This window comes from Bubalus kerabau, chromosome 4, assembly GCF_029407905.1.
Source record: "Bubalus kerabau isolate K-KA32 ecotype Philippines breed swamp buffalo chromosome 4, PCC_UOA_SB_1v2, whole genome shotgun sequence".
Lineage (NCBI taxonomy): Eukaryota > Metazoa > Chordata > Mammalia > Artiodactyla > Bovidae > Bubalus > Bubalus kerabau.
Window position 1 is genome coordinate 74248301 of NC_073627.1, and position 24980 is coordinate 74273280.

Genomic DNA, 24980 nt, shown 5'->3' on the forward strand with positions numbered 1-24980 from the left:
GGGGATGGTAATTTTCAACTTGGTCTCACTGGTTCTGACACAAACCCCCTCCTTGTCATCAGCCGGGAGCTTTCTGCTCAGTGAAAGTACATAGTGCTTTCAGTCAGGTTATAAGCCAAGCAGCTGCCATAAGGAGCAAGAAAAATTCCTCAAGCCATTACTCCCTGATCTCGACAAATTAAACACCAACGATACCTTCTCATCAAGTGTGAAACAGGCATGACAAAGCACGAGTAGAGCTGGGAGGAATGGTCTTCATCATAGGCTACCTTCCCCACAGACAAATCTGTGGGGGCCTTAGACATCCAGGGGCCCACTGCGGCTTGAGTGACAAATGTGAACAGAGTTTGGAAGCAAAGAACTGCCGTGTGCATTCTGAGCTCACCCATCCACAAGTGTGTGACCTTGGAGACTACCAGGTTCGGCCTCCTGTGAAGCAGGGACCACACATAGGAGGAACAGATGAGGGAATGTTCGTGAACCTTCCTTCTCCAGCCTCAATTATGCTGAACTGGCGGTGTCAGAGTTTGCCCAGGGGGCCACCCAGCCAAATCCCAACCGGTGCCACACTCTGGAGACTGAAGGCCCCAGGTGTGGCTGGTGCCAGGACACCCCATCACTCATCAGTGGGGACCTTAAACCCACCTGGAGAAGGGAGCCCAAGAGAGGCAACTGGGGTTCAGCAAATGAGGATTTCAAGGCTGCTCCTCCCTCTACCTGTCCATGTGCGCGATCAGGCCCTGGGGACAGAGATTCACTTGGCCAGGAGGTAAGAATGTGAGTGACCTATAGCTCTGACGCCATGACTACGAGACCCTAAAGCTATGATTCCAATCACATCGTGAAATTCAGCGACGACTCCAACAAGAGGAAAACGATTTTAAAAACAATCAGGTTTTGGGTGTAGATTTTGAAATGGAACAATGTCCTCTTTTGGTGTTAGAGTGACAGGGCAATGGTCAAGGTAAATGGAATCTGAGACAGGCTTTGATTTCGACAGCTTAACTGGGGCCCAGGGCCTCTCTCACTATGGGGAAGGCTGGGAGTAGGAAGGGTCATCTTAGGAATTTCAATCCAAACGCTACAGAAGAAAAGAGAGCTCAGAGTAGCTCAAGGTGAAGGAAAAGGCAGCCCACTCTTCTCCACAGGCTCTGCTTTTGTCCTTCACGCACTTCACACTTGAGGGAGAAACTAATGACATTGACCTCTGGGGCCCCCATCCCGCCCGGCGGTGCCCACAGCTGTGGCGGGTGGTCCCTGTGGGCCTCTGCCCGCTGCCGCGCGCTCCGCTAATGTGGCCCCGCCAGCAGCTGACTGAAAACAGTGGCAGGCGGGCCCTAGGCACACGACCTCTGACACTGTGGGCCTTTTTTCCTCCTCTCCGCTAGCAGCCAATGGGCGGGATCTCTCCACTGGCTGCCATGGCAACGAGAAGACTTGCTCCGCAGTGCCCAGAACAGATGTCACATGAGCCAAGATGAATGTGGTGGGGGCGGGGAGCGTGTGCGGGGAGTGGTGGGGGATGGGGGGGACGCATTTGGAGTTAAACGGTTCCACCAGAGGGAGTCAGGCATATTTTGAAGTAAGTGCAAAGCGGTAACATCTATTTTCTTTTTCTCCTTGTCCTTTAAGTTCCAAACACACACACGCACACACATGTCCTTTCATCTCCGCCACTGAGGTGCTTGCGGCTCTCTGGCTTTCACGGCCAACATGAAAGCTCTGACTTCTCGAAGCCTTAAATGAACATCGTCTCCATAGCAGACATGTAAGCGGGCGTTCTGCAGCCATTTAGGAAGAGTGGGAAGCTCCATGGAGGCCAAGCGGAGAAACTTCGAATCACACAGAGCTGAGACAAAATCCACAAGGATTTTAAAGGCAGACAACAACCCTGCTTCACTCCGTTTATCCCTGAACTATCAGGGCTCCCCCCCCCCGCCCCGCCCCCCACCAATCCCCACCCCGGGGTAGTTTCTCCCATCAGACCACTCCTAAGGAGACGGGAGTGTCTTTTTTACACAGATTAAGCCAGGGCAACGCTTATAAATCTACCTGTATGAGCAACAAAGGCTCCTCTGTTACCTTTAGAATAGACCCTATCCTACTGCAAAATACTGTTATTTAAAATGTTCCCATTGCCTTTCCTTTCTCTTCCGCTGAAATTAACAAGTAGAGCATGTGCACACAGGCGCAGACCATAAACCTATATGTATATCAGTTGGTAAGATAAGAGAGAGATTGGCTCAGGCGGGCTCTAGACACTGCAGACCTTTCCTCCTCCCTGCCTGCAGCCCATGGGTAGGAACCTAACCCTATCAGACCGCATGAATCAGGGAGACAGGAGGGACAATGGATAGGTCCTGTCCTCATCTGATAGATGCAAGACACTGTTAAAGGACGGGCAAACGTCACTTAGAATTATTTTGCCCCTGTGCTTAACTCCTGCCACAAGCACAAGAAAAGAGCCTGCTTTGTGCAGGGTGCCACGTGGAGTGCACTCCACAGGAGAGAGCCCACCTGTATTCAAGAGGGAGAAGAACATGGAAGCTTACAGCAGGCCTGATAAAGAACAGAATGAGCGTGGCAAGCACAGCAGGATTCAATCAGGGAGGAAAGCAGGCTCAGAGAAGTGTCTGAGTGTGGGGAGACAGGGGACCCTATTCCGAGACAGACGCCTGACATGTGCACCGCACCTTTAAAAGGCTACAGCACCCTAAGAAGGAGCCATTACGATCCTATTCAACAAATCAGGACACCCAGGCTTATCGAGGTGAACACTCCAAGGTCACACCACAAGCAAGAAGCTGAGCTGCTGCTGCTCCCAGTCGTCCCCCCACCTCCATGTGGGCCTTGCCCCATCAACCAACAGCTCACCAACCCAGTGCTGCATCACTGCAGAGAAAGCCACTGTGCGTGGGCACCATCTCCTGGTCAGCACCTACGTCCAGGAGGCCATGGGTATCAAACACTCCCTGCATTGTGCCTAAAACATGGTAAAATATTAACACATAACTATTAACATTGAAAACACTCATCTGGAGACATCCAAAGTCACTCTGGATACCACAGGGGTTACATATGTCGCACAAGGGGAGCCACTGCATCTTCCCACGCTGATCTGGAAAGATGAGGAAGAGTGAGGTCCACGGAGAACCTGAATTCACTCGAATGTCACCCTACGTTGGTCAGAGATATTTTGTGTGGATACGGGCTTTTTGATCATTATTCTGGCCACTGAGCAGAATCCTAGGGTGCTTGCAGTGCACCTGGATGAAAAGCAGTAAATGTGAATCAAAGACTGATGGCCCGCAAAGCCCGGGGGTCTGCATGGCTCTCAGCCACCGCAGGCAGAGCTCCACCCCAGGGATGCGCTTACTTCCCTGACACTGCAGCAACACACTGCAACCACCAGAGGGCAGTAACACAAACCAGATTTTTTCCACTTGGACCCTAATGTGAACGCACACAGTTTAATAATATGTAAAGCCCATTATTACAAGCTTTTTCTCTCCCCACCTCCTATTAATGAACAAATACCCAGGGGTAATGCGGATATTTCTAAATACAGTCAAGAAAGAGCAATTCGTACTCATACACGAGGAGTCTAACACACAGTAATAAGTAGAAATGAAAATAATCACTCAGTGCAACTAAACCATTAAGGCCAAAGATTTATCTGTCTATATGGCTGCACACACAGCGATATAGACGCCTGCCTCCCAGAAATGGGCATTTTAAAAACATTCATTTCACACGTTCTTGTTTAGGGTTAATAATAATACCTGTGTAAGAGGAATTTCATCTTTATTGCTGGGCAGACAAAGGGATTTTTCTCTTGGACTAAGGTAAGTGGATGAATTATTCAGGGCTTTTCCATGGACATTTAAAAATCATAACTCCATGCGTGCTTTAAACAATAGCACAAGTTAAAAAAAAAAAAAAAAAGAGGAAGAGCTGGCTAATCCCCAAAACCATAAAATATCAACTGACATTTACCTATGTCTACTCAGGGTGCTTAGATGCAAATATTCATAAATGATTTTTGGTGTTGGTGAAAGCAGAGTCTTTTAGTGCTGTTGCTGGTTTTCACATCAGAGCATAGAGAATGCAAGGGATCGAGAAGGGATATATCTAGAACGCAACCTATCCATTTCTTTGTGAACAAAGAAACAGGAATCAGCCTGCCATTTTCTCTGTTCATGACAGGAAGGTTCTCTGATCCTAAATTTCTTCAATAGTTTGAAATCTGAGGGCCCCTGGAAAAACAGGATGAAGTGTTGCCAATAGCCTTGTCTCTGGAGTCACCCCATTAAACCGTGATATTCATGAAATGCTTGACAGATTACCCAGTACAGTGTGTGAGGAAATCATATGGAATGCAGAGTCAGATGGCTTTCACTGTCTATATGTATTCCCTGGGTCATCTTGGAAAGGTGAATGAAGCCCTTTAAGCTTCCCTTTCTTTCTAAGGCAGGTAGGAGGGCAGATCCTGAATGACCTCCCTGTGTGGGGTGAGGGTTACCACTCATATGACGTGGGACAAAGCACAAGAAACTGTTATGATTTATAAAAACTTTTGCTGTTCTTATCTTCCCACTTTATACACAAGGAAGTAGAGCTGCAAGGGCTCATCCAAGGTCAGAGTCGGTAAGGGCAGAGCAGGACCCCAGCCAGGTGCCCTCACCCACCGCCGAGGTTCTCCCCACCCTTTCCTGGCATCTCAGTAAGCTCTGGCTGCCACATCAACGTACTACAGACTGGGTGGGTTTAAAAAAAGACAATTATTTCTCCCAGTTCTGGAGGAAGGGAGGTGCCAGCAGGATAGGTTTCATTGTGAATATTATTTCAGGAGAAGGCAATGGCAACCTACTCCAGTACTCTTGCCTGGAAAATCCCATGGACAGAGGAGCCTGGTGGGCTGCAGTCCATGGGGTCGTGAAGAGTCGGACACGACTGAGCGACTTCGCTTTCACTTTTCACTTTCATGCATTGGAGAAGGAAATGGCAACCCACTCCAGTGTTCTTGCCTGGAGAATCCCAGGGACGGGGGAGCCTGGTGGGCTGCCGTCTGTGGGGTCGCACAGAGTCGGACACGACTGAAGCGACTTAGTAGCAGTAGTAGTAGAGATGACTACCGTCTCACTGTGTGCTCAGGTAACCTCTTCTCTGTGTGCTTGAGGGGAGAGAGAAAGAGAGGGAGAGGATGCTCTCTGGCGTCTCTTTTTACAAGGACTAATCCCACCATGAGGGCCCCACCCTCATGACCTCATCTAACTCTAATCATTCAAAGACCCCAGATCCTAGTACTATCACATTGAGAGTTAGGGCTTCAAAATACAAATTTTTGGAGGACTCAACTATTCAGTCTGTAACAAGGAGTAAAGATGGTTCCTGACTCTGCTACATCTTTTCGGTTCAGGTCAACAAATATTTGCTGACAATCTGCTAGATTCGAAGAACAGAACCAGGTCTTGGGGGAAACAAGAATGAACCAGGAGCCCCCAGACAGCCCACTTAAAGTTAGGACAGTTCCCAGAGAATGGTCTACAGGGAAGAGCATTTGTGACACACGGGCTTCTGTGCTGCTGCGTAGCACAGTTTATTGAAAAGAAAGCTTACGAGATCCTTCTTCCGATGGCTGTGTTTGAAACAACCGTAATGTGAGTCTGGCAACTAATCAGTATATAATTAATAGCTGATAAGGTAATTAATGTATTAATTTACTGGGGAAGGTACAGAAGGAAAGACATTTTCAAATTTTTAGGCTATCGATGCATATAAGGAAACACAAAGGATCTGAACCTTCTGGTAGGGAATTATCAGGTCCAGTTGTATTATGATGATTATAGCATAACTGGATATTTATTGAGTATATTTAGTTTCTCTCAATTGAGAACTATTTTCTTGACTGGAAGACTGAAGGGGCTTAGCTTCATTGAATGAATATTGGGTGGGTACAACATGCTAGCTATATTATAGTATGTGCGTGCGTGTGTGTGTATACATACATACATATACATATATGTCCATAACAAGAGGTATTTTTACATATATAGAATTTCTAATGTATTTTTACATATATAGAAAATATTATTTAATTCTTGTAACAAATCTATGAGGAAATTATGCTATCCACACTCGGATAATTTTAAAATGAAGACAAGAAATAGAAGTCAGGGTCCACAGGTAGTAAGTGAGTAAGACAGCAGTAGCACATCCTCTCCGACCATTCAAGCATTATTTTGATTATACACGTGCACACGCGCGTGCGTGCACACGCGCGTGCACACACACACACACACACACACACACATTTCTCCTCCAAATCTAGCTCTCAGGATTTTTTCCCTGTTGTTATTTTTAGTATGCTACTTTATTTTGGTAAGCAGGATGGGGATAAAGCTGGATCTTTTTTGAAGGTAGAGATGTTTGAAAGAGGATAAGCTGATGCAAATTTGTATCTCTGTTCAAACCTAGACAAGGTTCCCTAGAGAAAGGAAAGCAAGCCCCATCCTCTCTGGGGTACCAAGTGTGATCTGTGTGTGGCCCTGGGGCTCCGAAGAAGTCAGATGTGTGCCCACTGGGTGAGCAGCCAGGGAAAAAAGAACTCCCAGTTTCAGCCTCCAAAGGTTACCACTGTCACATGAGTCATGGCACACGACAGCTGCAGGATGGAATCCAGGCCTGAGGACTGTAGTAGGCTCAATACTGCTGCCGGCCAAACGTCCGTGCCCTAATCCCCAGAACGTGTAAATGTTACTTTATACGGCAAAGACTTCCCAGCTGTGATTAAATTAAGGATCTCGTGATGGGGAGATTATCCTGGCTTATCCAGTGGGCCCTACATGTGATCACATGCGTCCTTGTAAGACAGAAGGAGGGGGAGATTGGACACACAGGAGTGGAGAAGGCCACTTGGCCACCTACTCAGAGACTGGGAGGATGTGGCCACATGCCAAGGAATGTTGGCAGCCACTGATCAAACTAAATAATCAAAGTGAAAGTGAAAGACACTCAGTCATGTCTGACTCTGTGACCCCATGGACTATACAGTCCATGGAATTCTCCAGGCCAGAATACTGGAGTGGGTAGCCTTTCCCTTCTCCAGAGGATCTTCTCAACCCAGAGATCAAACCCCAGTCTCTCACATTGCAGGCAGATTCTTTACCAGCTAAGCCACAAGGGAAGCCCAAGAATATTGAATGGGTAGCCTATCTCTTCTCCAGTGGATCTTCCCAACCCAGAAACTGGACTGGGGTCTCCTGCATTGCAGGCAGATTCTTTATCAACTGAGCCATCAGGGAAGTTGAAGCAATGCCGAAAAATACTTCTTGCTTTTTACCTTTCATTTTGGGTACTTTGCTTTATAATGACACTGTGTACAGTACAGTAACAGATTGCTAGATAATTGAAATTAAAGATAAAACATGATAAACACTTGGAGACTATAGCTATGCTGAAGATATGGATGGATGGATGGATGGATAGGTGGGTGGGTGGATAAACAAACATGCTGGGAGACAGAGACATTAAGGCCCTGTTTCATATTTGACACATGGTGGGTAATTTAACATTCACCCAAAAAGATAGTCCAGAGGAAAGCTTGTGCTTACTGTTCATGAAGCTCTGAGGCATTGGGAAGAAAGTAGGTCATGTGGCCAGAACAGTCTTTTGATTTATTAATTCTTCAGCAAATTTCAGGGAACATAATCTATTACTGATCAAAAGATCCAGTTCCTAAATGAGGAAGAGTTGGATTTTCAGGACATAAAAATCACATGTGAACAACCCCCCTCCCTGCCAGAAGCTATGAGTCAGTTTAGAATATTAGAAAACATCATCACGGGCTCACTTGAGAGGGAAACTGTCTACATCTGGTGATCCAAAAACAAGAATACATCCAATTATCTCCTCCAATGAATACCATAAGCAGATGATTCCACTATGAAACTCTGGCAAAAAAAAAATATGAAAATGCTATTAATGAAAGATTATGAAGTCTTTGGCTTCCCTGGTGGCTCAGTGGTAAAGAATCCACCTGCAATGCAGGAGACCTGGGTTTGATCTCTGGGTGGGGAAGATCCCCTGGAGAAGGGAATGACAACCCCCTCCAGTACTCTTGCCTGGGAAATCCCATGGACAGAGGAGCCTGGAGGGCTATAGTCCATGGGGTCACAAAAGTCTGATACAACTTACTGACTAAACCACCACCACCATGAAGACTTTGTCCAAAGGCAAGAAGATCCCACATTTTGTGCCAAAGCTGCAGCTCACCAAAGATATGAAGCAGCTGTCAAATTCTGTAAACAGAAACCTGCCCTTTCAAGGTCAAGGAACTCAGGGTGAAGTTGAGGTTCCTCTCAGGTCCTCTCCTGTGAGATTCTCCAATCTGCCCTCATCTGAATGGAAATTAGCAAATGTCTTCAGCCTTTCTTCCTTTTCAAGGATTGTTGGTGAGCCTGGTGTCTACAACCCAGCCAACTCTGCAGAAAACCACGGCTTAGACGGAAAAATCACTTTGGGTTTCTGGCTCATCAGCAGTACTGCACATCTAATTAGCTCAACAATTGGTCCCTGTGATAAAATCAGCTAGTTTTATGTTCAAATGACTGCTCGGTGGTAAGCAGCACTGTCACTCTCGACTTTGCATGGCATAAAGAAGTTGCTGAAGAAGCTGGTTATTAGGGGGTCACTGGGGGCAAACTAGCGAAGACTATTAAATTAGTAATCTGAGTCAACGATGTTATAATTAGTGCAGAGGGGTCCCGCCAGGGTTCAAATAAGATGATCCCCCCAGATGCAGTGACAGAGCCACCAGCAATGCCAACTCTTACAGGAGAAAATCTTTTACATCTTTTTACATCTTACAGTACATGTAAAATGATGGAAATCCATCTTCAGAACCTCCCCACTCTCAGAAGTAAACCCAAAAGTTTGTGATGAGATAGATTACAGACTCCTAGACCCTCATCCAGTATTGTTAAGAATAACTCTCCCAGATTAAAGACCCCTACTGCTTCAGGGATCTGTCCAAGGGTTACCCTGGAGAGGAAACCCTGGAAGCCAAGCCTCTGCTCCTTCACTGACCTGTGAGAAGGTAACTCGTGATATCTGAGTCTCTCTCCCTACTTAGTGGACCTAATAAAGACCACATTATTCTTTAAGGTAAACATAAAAGCACAGATCAACCTCTTTACGGTGTAAAAGCTAATTACACCCGCCTCTCACTGCACCATGATTACTGATTTTTCTTTTATCTTTTTCTGTGTGTATTTATCAATTATACCAATTAAATGGACAGTTGGAAAATGATATGAGCTTCAAAATTAGAAACAAGAGTCATGGGTGCATACAATTTTATATAAAGATACAGAGAGATATATTCATACCTATATCTAAACATGTCCATTAGATCCATTATATCTATACATCCATTATATCTATGTATGTTTATAGATAGTCAGAGATATAGAAATGGTTCCCTTTATATAAAATGCTTAAAACAGTAATTATCATGTAGTAAGTAGTCAGTACTATGGTTGCTGTTCTATTATCAATATCATATATACACATAGATATATCAACACCATCAGTTCACTTCCGTTGCTCAGCTGTGTCCAACTCTTTGCGACGCCATGAATCGAAGCACACCAGGCCTCCCTGTCCATCACCAACTCCCAGAGTTTACCCAAACTCATGTGCATCAAGTCGGTGATGCCATCCAACCATCTCATCCTCTGTCGTCCCCTTCTCCTCCCGCCTTCAATCTTTCCCAGCATCAGGGTCTTTTCCAATGAGTCAGCTCTTCACATGAGGTGGCCAAAGTACTGGAGTTTCAACTTCAACATCAGTCCTTCCAGTGAACACCCAGGACTGATCTCCTTTAGAATGGACTGGCTGGATCTCCTTGCAATCCAAGGGACTCTCAAGAGTCTTATCCAACACCACAGTGCAAAAGCATCAATTCTTCAGCGCTCAGCCTTCTTCACAGTCCAACTCTCACATCCATACATGACCACAGGAAAAACCATAGCCTTGACTAGACAGACCTTTGTTGGCAAAGTAATGTCTCTGCTTTTCAATATGCTATCTAGGTTGGTCATAACTTTCCTTCCAAGGAGCAAGCATCTTTTAACTTCATGGCTGCAATCACCATCTGCAGTGATTTTGGAGCCCAGAAAAATAAAGTCTGACACTGTTTCCACTGTTTCCTCATCTATTTCCCATGAAGTGATGGGACCAGATGCCATGATCTTACTTTTCTGAATGTTGAGCCTTAAGCCAACTTTTTCACTCTCCTCTTTCACTTTCTTCAAGAGGCTTTTTAGTTTCTCTTCATTTTCTGCCATAGGGTGGTGTCATCTGCATATCTGAGGTTAGTGATATTTCTCCTGGCAATCTTGATTCCAGCTTGTGCTTCTTCCAGCCCAGCAATTCTCATGATGTTCTCTGCATATAAGTTAAATAAGCAGGGTCGACTTATATGACTTAAATAAACAGCCTTGACATACTCCTTTTCCTATTTGGAACCAGTCTGTTGTTCCATCTCCGGTTCTAACTGTTGCTTCCTGACCTGCATATAGGTTTCTCAAGAGGTCAGGTGGTCTGGTATTCCCATCTCTTTCAGAATTTTCCACAGTTTATTGTGATCCACACAGTCAAAGGCTTTGGCATAGTCAATAAAGCAGAAGTAGATGTGTTTCTGGAACTCTCTTGCCTTTTCCATGATACAGCAGATGTTAGCCATTTGATCTCTGGTTCCTCTGCCGTTTCTAAAACCAGCTTGAACCTCTGGAAGTTCATGGTTCACATATTGCTGAAGCCTGGCTTGGAGAATTTTGAGCATTACTTTACAGGCATGTGAGATGAGTGCAATTGTGCGGTAGTTTGAGCATTCTTTGGCATTGCCTTTCTTTGGGATTGAAATGAAAACTGACCTTTTCCAGTCCTGTGGCCACTGCTGAGTTTTCCAAATTTGCTGGCATATTGAGTGCAGCACTTTGACAGCATCATCTTTCAGGATTTGAAAGAGCTCAACTGGAATTCCATCACCTCCACTAGCTTTGTTTGTAGTGATGCTTTCTAAGGCCCACTTGACTTCACATTCCAGGATGTCTGGCTCTAGGTGAGTGATCACACCATCGTGATTATCTTGGTCATGAAGATCTTTTTTGTACAGTTCTTCTGTGTATTCTTGCCACCTCTTCTTAATATCTTCTGCTTCTGGTTATTGATATTTCTCCCGGCAATCTTGATTCCAGCTTGTGCTTCTTCCAGCCCAGCGTTTCTCATGATGTACTCTGCTCTCTATATCTCTGCACATTACATAACTCAACAATTGTACCAGGATGCCTGCTAAAACTAGACTTATTTGCTCTAACAGGGGAGCCAAAAAGCCACTAAGTCATAGAAAATCATCCTGGAGACTGCAGTCAGCTGCCTGGCTTGGACCAGGCGGGGGCAGGTGAAGGACCCTTTGCATATTGTCACACCAGCCACCTCTCGTGCACCAGCTCAGATGCCCTTGGCCTCACCTCTCTCTTCCCCACAGTATCCGGACACTGCAGGGCAGACCACTGCTGTTGGGTAGAAGGTTGTATGGCGGCACTGGTCTAGAGTCAAGACTCTCTGGAGTTAGTCAGTTTGCCAGGAGAAAAGTACGGCACTTTCTATTCATCTGTCAGTATAATTCAGAGCCAGTTTTTATTTATGTATAAAACTAAAAGAGACATAACATTATTTGTTCTCTGAGTTGGTGATCAAGCAATTCTACATGGGTACATGAACCACAATGGATATCTGGATGTTGGGGGTACAGAAGAGCCCAATTTTTATTTTTGAAATAGACCTTACTTTTAAAAGCCAAGGCTGTGATCCATGACGGGGATATATGTATATATAGGAATGTATTTAACTCCCATGTCCCTAGGTATAGAACATTCAAAGAGCACTAGGTTAGAACAACTGTTAAGATTATTCATTGATTAACATTGAACAAGATTGTTCAAGATTAACATTCCCCCAATCTACAAAAGTAACGGAGAAATTATTGAAACAAATAACACTTAATGTCTAAATTTTACTTCATATGTCTATCAGTTATCTAAGGTCAATGTGGGTTCTACTCAAAGCTAAAGATAGAAACTATACTGGGGTAGAAACCAGACTATTAGGTGTAAGTTAGCCTCTTCGTCCTCATGTGGGAGGCACTAACCTTTTGACCTTAACCTCTTCAAGGTGAACACAAGAAGATCAACTCATTTTGAGATGGTCTGGAGGGAAATTAATATTTTTCTGGAGTTTTTAAGAGAGACTGTGAATCATTACATTAGGAAATCAATATATAGCACTAATTATATGTTACTTTTAGTATTAATAACATAACCTTTATAATTAAATATAGTGAGATTAAACCAAACAGAATGAACTGTGAAGTTTTTGCTTGGCGCTGGTCCTCTGTTGAACCTGCCACCGTGTCTCATCTGCCCTAGGTACTTCTCTAACCCACCTCTCAAGTGCTACTGTTCTTCTGGCCCTAAGCCTCCTCTCTCATCATGCATTACTTTTCTCAAGTGATGGTATCAGCAACCAAGGCTTATCTACCAAACTGAAGCTGAAATCCCAACAGTGATATGGGCTACCATCTGTTGAGCACTTTGCTATGCTCTATGCTTCACAAACATCAACCCAGTTAACAGTTATAATTATGTGTCCCCCAAAAAGATACGCGGAAATCCCAACTACCAGGACCTCAGCATGTGACCTCCCCTGGAGACAGTAACAGAGGTGATGGAGTTAAATATGGTCATTAGCTAAGGCCTTGTCCTAACGTGACTGGAGTTGTCATAAATGGTATTAATTTGGACCCAGAAACAGACGCACAGAGAGTCGATGATGAGAAGACAGGGAGGAGACAGCCGGCTACAAGCCCAGGGGAGAGTCCCCGAGCAGATTCAGTCCTGCCAACACCATGACTTTAAACTCCCTGTGATTCAACAGAGCTGTGAGACCACAGATTTCTGCTGCTTAAGCATCCCATCTGTAGTGCTTTGTCATGGCAGCCTAAGCAGATTAATACAGAAAGAAGAAAAAAAAGAGACTCAGAGAGAGAGAAATTTGATGTTAAGTTATATGTTCATCTGGATGAGCTGAGTTTAGGAGACATTCATAAGAGCACGTTCTTCTATGGAGCAGAAGGGCTCTATTCCACGAGGCTGATAGAAATTTCCCAGAACACGCAAATGGAACGCAGGGCGTGCCAAGAACCAGACTCTTCCTCCACAGGTGGCCTGGGAGGGAGATGGGACCTACCTTCTGGTAGTCCTCCTTGGACCTCAGGGCTGCCCCCACGTGCTCGGCAGAGGTCGGGTAGATGGCGGAGCGGTACTGAGAGCCGTAGTCGTTGCCTTGGCGCATGCCTGGGGAAGAGGAAAGCGCAGGGTTACTGGGGTGGCCCGGGCCATGAGGCCAGTGTCACACGTCCTTCAGGACGCGCGTCCTGCTAAGTGCTCGTTTCAGTTTCATCCTGACACAACTCTCCTTGAACAAGCAGGCAACGTATCTGTTTTGCTTTGCCTGTTTTATTTATAACGTATCTGCGTTTTAGCAAAATTTATCTCAAGTCTCGCATCATAGTAGATGCTCTACAAACACGCGTTCTTCCATGCAGATATTGAAGTCATAACCATTTTTCGATTGTGAAGCACTGTGATAACACACTGTTTCTGTGGATTCTAATGAGAGACTCTGTGTGGCAGGTGGTACCATCCCTTGCTTGGCAGATAAGGAAATGGAATAATATGCGGAGAAGTGCCTGGCGTGGTGCCCTACACAGAGGAGATGCCTAATAAATGACAAAGTGACTGATGCGCAACGGGTTTAAAGAGTTTGCCTAAGGTCACACACCCAGTCAAAGGAAAACCTGGCATTTTCAAGGCAGCCCAGGGCATTTTCACAGTCACAGCAGCTCGAGTGTAGAGCTAACAGTAGCTCAAGGTCAACTTCTAACTGAATGATGGAGTCCCCATCTTACACTGCCACCGGCCTGTCAGAGATCCCCTACAGATCCCCATGCTGCTGAGGAAAGAACTTCACACGCATTTACTGCGTCACTAAAGCATCGGTTTCAGTTTTAACAAGTACCCGCAAACTCCTCCCATAAAAGATGCAACCCTCCTAAAGCAACAGTTCCAAGTTTCCAAGCCCCCAGCGTAGGTGCTGCTGCTGTTGCTGTTGGGTTGCTCGGTCCCGGCCAATTCTGCGACCCCGTGGAGAAAAGCCCCCAGGATCCTCCGTCTCTGCCCATGGGATTCTCCAGGCAAGAACACTGGAATGGATTGCCATGCCCTCCTCCAGCCAGCTTAGGTGACTTCCTAGAAATCCCATTCTCTCACCTGTGGGACCCCCTCTTCTCCTCCATATACAAAGGTCACAAGGGGGATCAGGAACTCATTATTAAAAAGCCAATATCAATAATGACATTGAAATATTAATATTGTATACTAAAGATTAACCATCCCATACCTCCAATAAGCACTGAGTAATATCAAATTAGGATATCTATTTCATTTCTTTGTAAGTTATATATTCATTTAAGTATTATAGTGGTGGTACTATAGTCTAGATACATATTAGTAGGAGCTTCCAAGGTGGTGTTAATGGTAAAGAATCCACCAGCTAATAGGAGACAGACACTGCTTTGATCCCTGGGTCGGGAAGATCCCTTGGAGGAGGGCATGGCAACCCACTTGAGTATTCTTGCCTGGAGAATCCCATGGACAGAGGAGCCTGGCAGGCTGCAGTCCATAGGGTTGCAGAGTCAGACACGACTGAAGCGACTTAGCATGCACCAACGCATATATTATATTAAGTATTATTTATAGTATATGATATGTATGTATTCTTGCAAATGTTACTTAAGAGACTGTGTAAGAGAGTGGATAAATATACATTCCAGAATGTTCTCTGTCTTCTTCAGTTTTCCCTCCTTCTCTTACAAGTAGGGCTTCTCCAGTGTGACTATATCCCACCCTTTTGTCCTAACATCTATTTGCATAATGGCAGGATGGTAGCATCACTGTTCCTTCTGAAATATTCCTGTGAAGAAAAAACACTGCCAGATGACTGATTTTTAAATCAAGTCACATCCCTCTCCATTTAGCACAAGATGCAGAAAACCAGGTTCTCCATGTGGCAGTCAGTCAGTTCAGTCCCTCAGTCATGTCTGACTCTTTGCAACCCCACTGACTGCAGCACACCAGGCCTCTGTCCATCACCAACTCCCAGAGGTTGCCCAAACTCATGTCCATCGAGTCGATGATAGAATCCAATCATCTCTTCCTCTGTCATCCCCTTCTTTTCCCGCCTTCAATCTTTCCCAGCATCAGGGTCTTTTTAAATGAGTCAGTTCTTTGCATCAGGTGGCCAAAGTACTGGAGTTTCAGCTTCAGCATCAGTCCTTCCAATGAATATTCAGGACTGATTTTCTTTAGGATTGACTGTTTTGATCTTCTTGCAGTCTAAGGGACTCTCAAGAGTATTCTCCAACATCACAGTTCAAAAGCATCAATTCTTTGGTGCTCAGCTTTCTTTATAGTCCAACTCTCACATCTGTACATGACTACTGGAAAAACTATAGCTTTGACTAGACAGACTTTTGTTGGCAAAGTAATGTATCTGCTTTTTAATATGCTGTCTAGGTTGGTCATAGCTTTTCTTCCAAGGAGCAAGCATCTTTTAATTTCATGGCTGCAGTCACCATCTGCAGTGATTTTGGAGCCCAAAAAAATAAAGTCTGACACTGTTTCCATTGTTTTGATCTTTATTTTTTGAATGTTGAGTTTTAAGCCAGCTTTTTCACTCTCCTCTTTCATTTTTATCAAGAGGCTCTTCAGTTCCTCTTCACTTTCTGCCATAAGAGTGGCAGAATCATCTGAGGTTATTATGTATCTGAGGTTATTGATATTCCTCCCAGAAATCTTGATTCCAGCTTGTGCTTCATCCAGCCTGGCATTTCACATGATGTGCTCTGCATAGAAGTTAAATAAGCAAGGTGACAACATACAGCCTTGACGTATTCCTTCCCCAATTTGGAACCAGTTTGTTGTTCCATGTCCAGTTCTAACTGCTGCTTCTTGACCTGCATAAGATTTCTCAGGAGGCAGGTAAGGTGGTCTGCTATTACAATCTCTTGAAGAATTTTCCACAGTTTGTTGTGACCAACACAGTCAAAAGCTTTGGTGTAATCAATAAAGCAGAAGTAGATGTTTTTCTGGAATCCTCTTGCTTTTTCTAAGATCCAACAGATGTTGGCAATTTGATCTCTGGTTCCTCTGCCTTTTCTAAATCCAGCTTGAACATCCGGAAGTTCATGGTTCACATACTGCTGAAACCTCACTTGGAGAATTTTGAGCATTACTTTGCTAGTATATGAGATGAGTCCAATTGTGCAGTAGTTTGAACAGTCTTTGGCATTGCCCTTCTTTGGGATTGGAATGAAAACTGACCTTTTCCAGTCCTGTGGCCACTGCTGAGTTTTCCAAATTTGCTGGCATACTGAGTGCAGCACTTTCACAGCATCACCTATTAGGATTTGAAATAGCTCAGCTAGAATTCCATTGCCTCTACTAGTTTTGTGTGTAGTGATGCTTCCTAAAGCTCACTTGACTTCACATTCCAGGATGTCTAGCTCTAGGTAAGTGACCACACCATTATGTTTATCTGGGTCATGAAGATCTTTTTTGTATAGTTCTTCTTTGTATTCTTGCTACCTCTTCTTAATATCCTCTGCTTCTGTTAGGTCCATACCATTTCTGTTCTTTATTGTGCCCATTTTTGCATGAAATGTTCCCTTGGTATCTCTAATTTTCTTGAAGAGATATCTAGTCTTTCTCATTCTATTGTTTTCCTCTATTTCTTTGCATTGATCACTGAGGAAGGCTTTCTTATCTCTCCTTGGTATTCTTTGGAACTCTGCATTCAGATGCTTAGATCTTTCCTTTTCTCCTTTGCCTTTTGCTTCTCTTCTTTTCACAGCTATTTTGTAAGGCCTCCCCAGGCAGCCATTTTGCTTTTTTGCATTTCTTTTCCATGGGGATGGTCTTGATCCCTGCCTCCTTACAGTGTCACAAACCTCCATCCATTGTTCATCAGCCACTGTGTCTAGCAGATCTGATCCCTTGTTGTAAGGGATTTGATTTAGGTCATACCTGAATGGGCTAATGGTTTTCCCTACTTTCTTCAATTTAAGTCTGAATTTGGCAATAAGGAGTTCATGATCTGAGCCACAGTCAGCTCCCGGTCTTGTTTTTGCTGACTGTATAGAGCTTCTCCGTCTTTGGCTGCAAAGAACATAATCAATCTGATTTCGGTGTTGACCATCTGGTAATGTCCATGTGTAGAGTCTTCTGTTGTGTTGCTGGAAGAGGGTGTTTGCTATGACCAGTGCATTCTCTTGGCAAAACTCTGTTAGCCTTTGCCTTGCTTCATTTTGGCCAAATTTGCCTGTTACTCCAGGTATCTTGACTACTTACTTTTGCAACTCCATGTGCAGTTGTTTAAATCTATTTAAGTTTTTTTTTTTTTTAAGAGAAATAGCATGTGAGGAAAAGAGAGCCTGCAGATGGTTATATTATTTATATTTTTCAACAAGTTTGAGTAAGATTACATACATCTTGTACACAGAAGACAATAATTATCTGTGTGTGTATCTGGAGGTCTCTAAATTATCATAAGATTATGGAAAATTGTGGCTTATGGATAAAGACCTGCTTTTGAGAAAACAGAGTGAGAATAATGAAGAATCCCTCCCAGTATATGGTTTACAGTGGGCTCTTGTACTGGTGATATTTTCACAGATTATCTGGCAGAAGGATGACACAGTGAAACCCTTAAGTCTACCTCCATGTCTAGAGCTCCTCTTGTAGTGACATGACAACCTAAGGGGTAGAAACATCTGGGAGATTTCACAACATTGTGCGGCTGGGCAGAAAAGAGGCACACGGCTGTCATTCTGGGCAAGCATGAAAGGTAATTGTTGTTGCTGTTTAGTCACTCAGTTGTGTCCGACTCCTTCTGACCCCATGGACTGTAGTCCACCAGGTTCCTCTCTCCACGGGATTTCCCAGGCAAGAATACTGGAGTGGGTTGCCATTTCCTTCTCCAGGGGATCTTCCCGACCCAAGGGTCGAACTGGCGGCTCCTACATTGGCAGGTGGATTCTTTACTGCTGAGCCACCAGACAAGCCCATGTATGGTAATGGATTTTTATAAAAAGTAATTCATGGATTTATTTATACAATTAAGAGTTCATACTACTACTGCACTCTGGGACAGGAATTTCTGGACTCTTCCTTGAAGCCATGACCCCTTGACTCTACATTCTAACTTGATCATTGTAACATTGATCATTGTAACACTGTCATACTGATATGGCTCCTGCCACTGTTGTCCCTGTCTTCCTGTGCAGATTTGGGCTGTCGCCAACACACTGTGCACAGAGGAGTAACTTTAAAGAGGGGTGACTTGAGGACCTCCCTGGTGGTCCAGTGGGTAAGACTCTGCCTTCCAATGCAGAGGCTGCTGGTTCAATCCCTGGTCAGGGAGCTAAGATCCCACAAGCCTTGTGGCCAAAAAGCAAAACATAAAACAAACAATATTGTAACAAACTCAACAAAGACTTTAAAAATGGTCTGCATTAAAAAAAAAAAAAATCTTTTTTTTTTTTTTTTTTTTTTACATAGAGAGGAATAATTTTATGGGCATTACCCATAGCTCTACACCAGACTCACTGAACCTTTTACCTTTTGTACAAACCCAAACTACACATCAATTGGAGAGATGGAAGTTATTCACACAGTTACAGCCACATTTGTGGGCAGAAATCTTTCCAATTTTAATTTACAGCCTGGACCTCCTGATCACGTCCGTTCTTAGATGTTCTAATAAAACTAAAAGCTCCTCCTGTCAGAAACAATACACTCTCTTCCTGGTCACTCTGGCTAAACCCATGACTGACCAGAAAGGAAGACAAGAGAGTGTTAAAGAGATATAGTAGTGGATGGAGAGAAAACATCAAAACCTTTGTTCAGATTTCTGTAAGTCTTGAGTAATACTAGACTAGGAGTTAACTCTCCAGTGTACTCAAGGATAAGGTTATTTTGATTATATTTTCCCATCAGAGTTCATCCTCAGGAAGAGGTGTAATATCTTAAACTCAAACCATACATCCATATCCACACACACGTGTGTGTATTTGGTCACCTGCAATCCATGTACTTTCCTTTCACTAATGAAGGCACTTATTAAATGGATGGGGGTGTGTGTGTGTGTGTTTTCTGTCATGTCTGATGCTTTGAGACCCCATGGACTGAAGACTGCCAGGCTCCACTATACATACAGTTTTCCAAACAAGAATACTGGAGTGGGTTGCCGTTTCCTACTCCAGTATTAAATGGGTAGAAGCTTCAAATCTGAAAGCAGATGGTTCACTAGGAAATATGATCTGATGCTCAACAGATTGAGAAACATATAGAACTCCGGCTTTTCTGTTCTTATTACTTTTAATACATTGCATTTGTAGATGTTTAGCATCATTAAACTTTCCACCATTTCTTTCAACCTCCATTGGTTTATATAATGAACGCCAAACAGTAATTCAGATGTGAGGAAAACCTGTTTACTAAATCTCGTGTAAGAAGTCTAGGACTCAGAGCTACAAGAGATTGTTTTCAAGTCTGTCTCTACCACTGACACATTTTACATTTTATGCAAATTTCCTAATCTTTCTGAGTGTCAAACCTCTTCTGTAGAACAAGGATTATAAGGGCCTAACCTATCGATTTGTTTGAGAAGTAAACAAGATGAAATTTAAAACAGATCGTCAACTACAAAAAAATTATGTTAAATCGTTTTATTTTTAAAACTTTTCATAATCTTAGAAAAGCTCCTAATAACTAGTTTGAAATAAAAATAACAAATGATGTCACACAAGATACTCTAGTGCTTAGTCGCTCAGTTGTGTCTGACTCTTTGTGACCCCATGGACTATAGCCCCTCAGGCTCCTCTGTCCATGGGATTTCCCAGGCAAAAATACTGGGGTGGGTACTCGAGGAGTAACCCTTTTTCCCCAGGAAAGCATTATTTAAATTAATACCTCAGATACTCAAACAGCAGGGGTCACACAGGTAAATGATCATGATTCATTTAACATGTGTAGAAATGTATTATTCTGTTTTTAACTAATTACTTTTTTTAAAACTAGAATTACCTTCCCAGTTATATTTTTTTTTTCCCAGTTATATTTTAACTTTGTTAATCTCCATCCCAGCTCTTCATTTCAACAGATCCAAACCTAAGAAAAGGGAAAAACTCTTTGAGTGAATTCTCCCTCCCCTGCTCCTACCCATGAAGAGCTTTCAAATGCAATGTCCTCACTCTTGGTCTCTAATTTGAAATTAGGAAAAATCTGGCCTGTTAATATTATCTCGTCTCTCTCAAGCTCACACCCACTGGGTTACCAAAAAGGGAGAAAGAAAGACTTGCAGAGTGGGTGGTAGAAAGAAACAAAACAATTACTAATTATTTTTAAAAAACCCAATTTTGAAAGGCCTTCTTTCTGACTTCCTGGCTTCTTTACTTCCTTCCACTCATTCATCCATTTTCCCCTGAATCAGGCAAGGTACTAGGTCCGGGGATTCAGAAATAAGACAGTCTCATTTTCCAATGAAGTCCCCCTCCTAGAACAGGGAATGCCATCCGAGGATTTGAACCTACGTGTCCCTGACTGATACACAAGAAGTCAGAGCAAACCGCCGGAAGACAGCAGGACAAAGTGTGTGTGCACGGTGCAACTGGTGGTGGGCGGAGACTCCCAGCCCGAGACCCAGGAACAAGGACGAGCTTGGTCTACACTGAGGGCTGTGAGGAGACAAGACTGGGCTCCGCCAAGTGTCCTGCAAGGAAGTGAAGTCAGTCGCTTGTGTGTGAGACCACACAGGTATTTTGAAAGGACACACAGGAGACCAGAGATGCATGGAAAGATCCATTTCGAGGGAGCCACAGATTCCGGTGGGACCCTGAGTGAGCATAATCATCAAAAATCCAGAGCTCTCTTTCACAGATTCAATGAGTGTTGCAAAGTTCATTGTGCCTTCCACTTGGCTTTGGGAAAACGAAGATAAATTATTGACATTAGCTGGCTGTCTTCACATCCCAGGAAAGTAAACAATGGACTTGCTGCAGGGGGTGAAGAGAGATTAACTGGCTCAGAAACAACATTCTGTACTTAAAATTCTTCCAGAACCCTCTCTGCACTGACTGATGGGGACTGGGCTTTGGGGCATTCTTGGAAAGAACTGACCTCTTGGCATGCACAACTGTTTGAGGTTTCGCCATCTACCTTCTCCAAATGAGATCTGAAAGGCACAAGCTATCCTGAGACTGCTCTTAGATTTCCCTCTCTCTCAGCAGGGTCAGAGAAAGTGCTGGAAAAAAGAGAAGTGCTTAGTCTATAATGAAGCAAAAAGACTGAGCAGATGACTTCTCATCTACCCAGTAGCCCTCTAAACTTCAGCTCCTCATTGGGTGCTAGCCCTTTTTTACATATTCAGACTCGAGAGATGAGAAATATGTGTGAACATGGGAATTTTAAAGGGAAGTTCACACAATGAGTTGTTGAGAGGTAATTATTTTAAGAAATTTTAGGAGTCCCCAGCTGATAGTGAACAACAGGGCAAGGAAGGACACATTCCTAAGGGTTGGGGGTTACTGACTGTGTTGGGAACTTCAAAGGGGCAACTTCACTAGAGGACTACCCATGTTGGATGCAGAAACAGGGTGACTCCCACCAGGATAAATCTGTATTCTCGTCTACAGACTGTTGCTAGGGAGAAAAACAAATCTCGAGCCACGTCTGCTGAATGAAGCAGAGAAACTGGCATGAGTTTTGTCAAGAGATGGTTCTGTTTCTAATTCCACCTCTGTGCAATTATTAACTGGGCAACCTCAGCCAAGGGACTAGATCCATCTAAGCTTCAGTGACTTCATTTGGGAAGATGGGGATGGTAATGCGTACTTCACAGGGTTGTAAGGTGTCTTACACAGAAGCTCAATAAACACATCTCCCCTGTCCCCTTGTGACTTCTAATGCAGAAATTCAAGGAGGAGAAGTTTTCAACCTAGTACTTAACAAATTTTAAAATTCTGTCAAGAAAAAGAGTCAGTATCTAGCTGAGTCCAGTAAACTTGTTAGAGCTTTAGCTATACCACAGACCATTGAGCCTGATCTCAGTTTCCAGAAATGTCTGTAATGTATCAACAGAGAAATGTCTACAATGTATCAACAAACAGATACAAATAAAGAGAGGCAAGCTGTGATCACTAGGATGAACATGGATCCACCTAGAATCCACACATTTTAACCTCTCTGGCCTCAATTCATCATCTATATAGTAAGGATTTCGGTTCAGTTCAGTTCAGTTCAGTCCCTCAGTTGTGTCCAACTCTTTGCGACCCCATGAATTGCAGCATGGCAGGCCTCCCTGTCCATCACCAACTCCTGGAGTTCACTCAAATTCACCTCCATCGAGTCAGTGATGCCATTCAGCCATCTCATCCTCTGTCGTCCCCTTCTCCTCCTGCCCCCAATCCCTCCCAGCATCAGAGTCTTTTCCAATGAGTCAACTCTTTGCATGAGGTGGCCAAAGTACTGGAGTTTCAGCTTTAGCATCATTCCTTCCAAAGAACACCCAGGACTGATCTCCTTTAGAATGGACTGGGTGGATCTCCTTGCAGTCCAAGGGACTCTCAAGAGTCTTCTCCAACACCACAGTGCAAAAGCATCAATTCTTCGGTGCTCAGTCTTCTTCACAGTCCAACTCTCACATCCATACATGACCACTGGAAAAACCATAGCCTTGACTAGACGGACCTTTGTTGGCAAAGTAATGTCTCTGCTTTTGAATATGCTATCTAGGTTGGTCATAACTTTCCTTCCAGGAGTAAGCGTCTTTTAATTTCATGGCTGCAGTCACCATCTGCACTGATTTTGGAGCCCAGAAAAATAAAGTCTGACACTGTTTCCACTGTTTCCCCATCTATTTCCCATGAAGTGATGGGACCAGATGCCATGATCTTCGTTTTCTGAATGTTGAGCTTTAAGCCAACTTTTTCACTCTCCACTTTCACTTTCCTCAAGAGGCTCTTTAGTTCCTCTTCACTTTCTGCCATAAGGGTGGTGTCATCTGCATACCTGAGGTTATTGATATTTCTCCTGGCAATCTTGATTCCAGCTGGTGCTTCTTCCAGCCCAGCATTTCTCATGATGTACTCTGCATACAAGTTAAATAAGCGGGGTGACAATATACAGCCTTGACGTACTCCTTTACCTATTTGGAACCAGTCTGTTGTTCCATGTCCAGTTCTAACTGTTGCTTCCTGACCTGCATACAGATTTCTCAAGAGGCAGGTCAGGTGGTCTGGTATTCCCATCTCTTTCAGAATTTTCCACAGTTTATTGTGATCCACACAGTCAAAGGCTTTGGCATAGTCAAGAAAGCAGAAATAGATGTTTTTCTGCAATCTCCTGCTTTTTCCATGATCCAGCAGATGTTGGCAATTTGATCTCTGGTTCCTCTACCGTTTCTAAAACCAGCTTGAACCTCTGGAAGTTCATGGTTCACGTGTTGCTGAAGCCTGGCTTGGAGAATTTTGAGCATTACTTTACTAGTGTGTGAGATGAGTGCAATCGTGTGGTAGTTTGAGCATTCTTTGGCATTGCCTTTCTTTGGGATTGAAATGAAAACCGACCTTTTCCAGTCCTGTGGCCACCGCTGAGTTTTCCAAATTTGCTGGCCCATTGAGTGCAGCACTTTCACACCATCATCTTTCAGGATTTGAAATAGCTCAACTGAAATTCCATCACCTCCACTAGCTTTGTTCGTAGTGTTGCTTTCTAAGGCCCACTTGACTTCACATTCCAGGATGTCTGGCTCTAGGTGAGTAATCACACCGTCGTGATTATCTAGGTCATGAAGATCTTTTTTGCACAGTTCTTCTGTGTATTCTTGCCACCTCTTCTTAATATCTTCGGCTTCTGTTAGATCCATACCATTTCTGTCCTTTATCGAGCCCATCATGGCATGAAGTGTTCCCTTGGTATCTCTAATTTTCTTAAAGAGATCTCTAGTCTTTCCCATTCTGTTGTTTTCTTTCTTTTTTTTTTTGTTTCTTATATGATATTATAAATGTTTTAATGCCATTCTCTCAAGTCATCCCCCCTCCTCCATCTCCCACAGAGTCCAAAAGACTGTTCTATACATCTGTGTCTCTTTTGCTGTCTCGCATACAGGATTGTCGTTACCATCTTTCTAAATTCCATATATATGCATTAGTATACTGTATTGGTGTTTTTCTTTCTGGCTTACTTCACTCTGTATAATAGGCTCCAGTTTCATCCACCTCATTAGAACTGATTCAAATGTATTCTTTTTAATGGCTGAGTAATACTCCATTGTGTATATGTACCACAGCTTTCTTATCCATTCATCTGCTGATGGACATCTAGGTTGCTTCCATGTCCTGGCTATTATAAACAGTGCTGCGATGAACATTGGGGTACATGTGTCTCTTTCAATTCTGGTTTCCTCGGTGTGTATGCCCAGCAGTGGGATTGCTGGGTTGTATGGGCAAATCAATCAATGTAATACACCACATTAACAAATTGAAAAATAAAAGCCATATGATTATCTCAATAGATGCAGAGAAAGCCTTTGACAAAATTCAACATCAATTCATGATAAAAACTCTCCAGAAAGCAGGAATAGAAGGAACATACCTCAACATAATAAAAGCTATATCTGACAAACCCACAGCAAACATTATCCTCAATGGTGAAAAATTGAAAGCATTTCCCCTAAAGTCAGGAACAAGACAAGGGTGCCCACTCCCACCACTACTATTCAACATAGTTTTGGAAGTTTTG

At 43.7% G+C, this 24980-nt stretch overlaps 1 protein-coding gene across 3 annotated transcripts in view; it reads right to left on the reverse strand.

The window, feature by feature from the left end:
- The window catches only part of MSRA (methionine sulfoxide reductase A), a 379756-nt gene that overhangs the window by 86637 nt on the left and 268139 nt on the right, over positions 1–24980 (reverse strand). For all 3 annotated transcript variants that reach the window (XM_055577724.1, XM_055577723.1, XM_055577725.1), the window contains one exon: positions 13312–13418. In XM_055577724.1, the coding sequence (XP_055433699.1) occupies positions 13312–13418 (107 nt within the window). The remainder of the gene's footprint in view (positions 1–13311; positions 13419–24980) is intronic.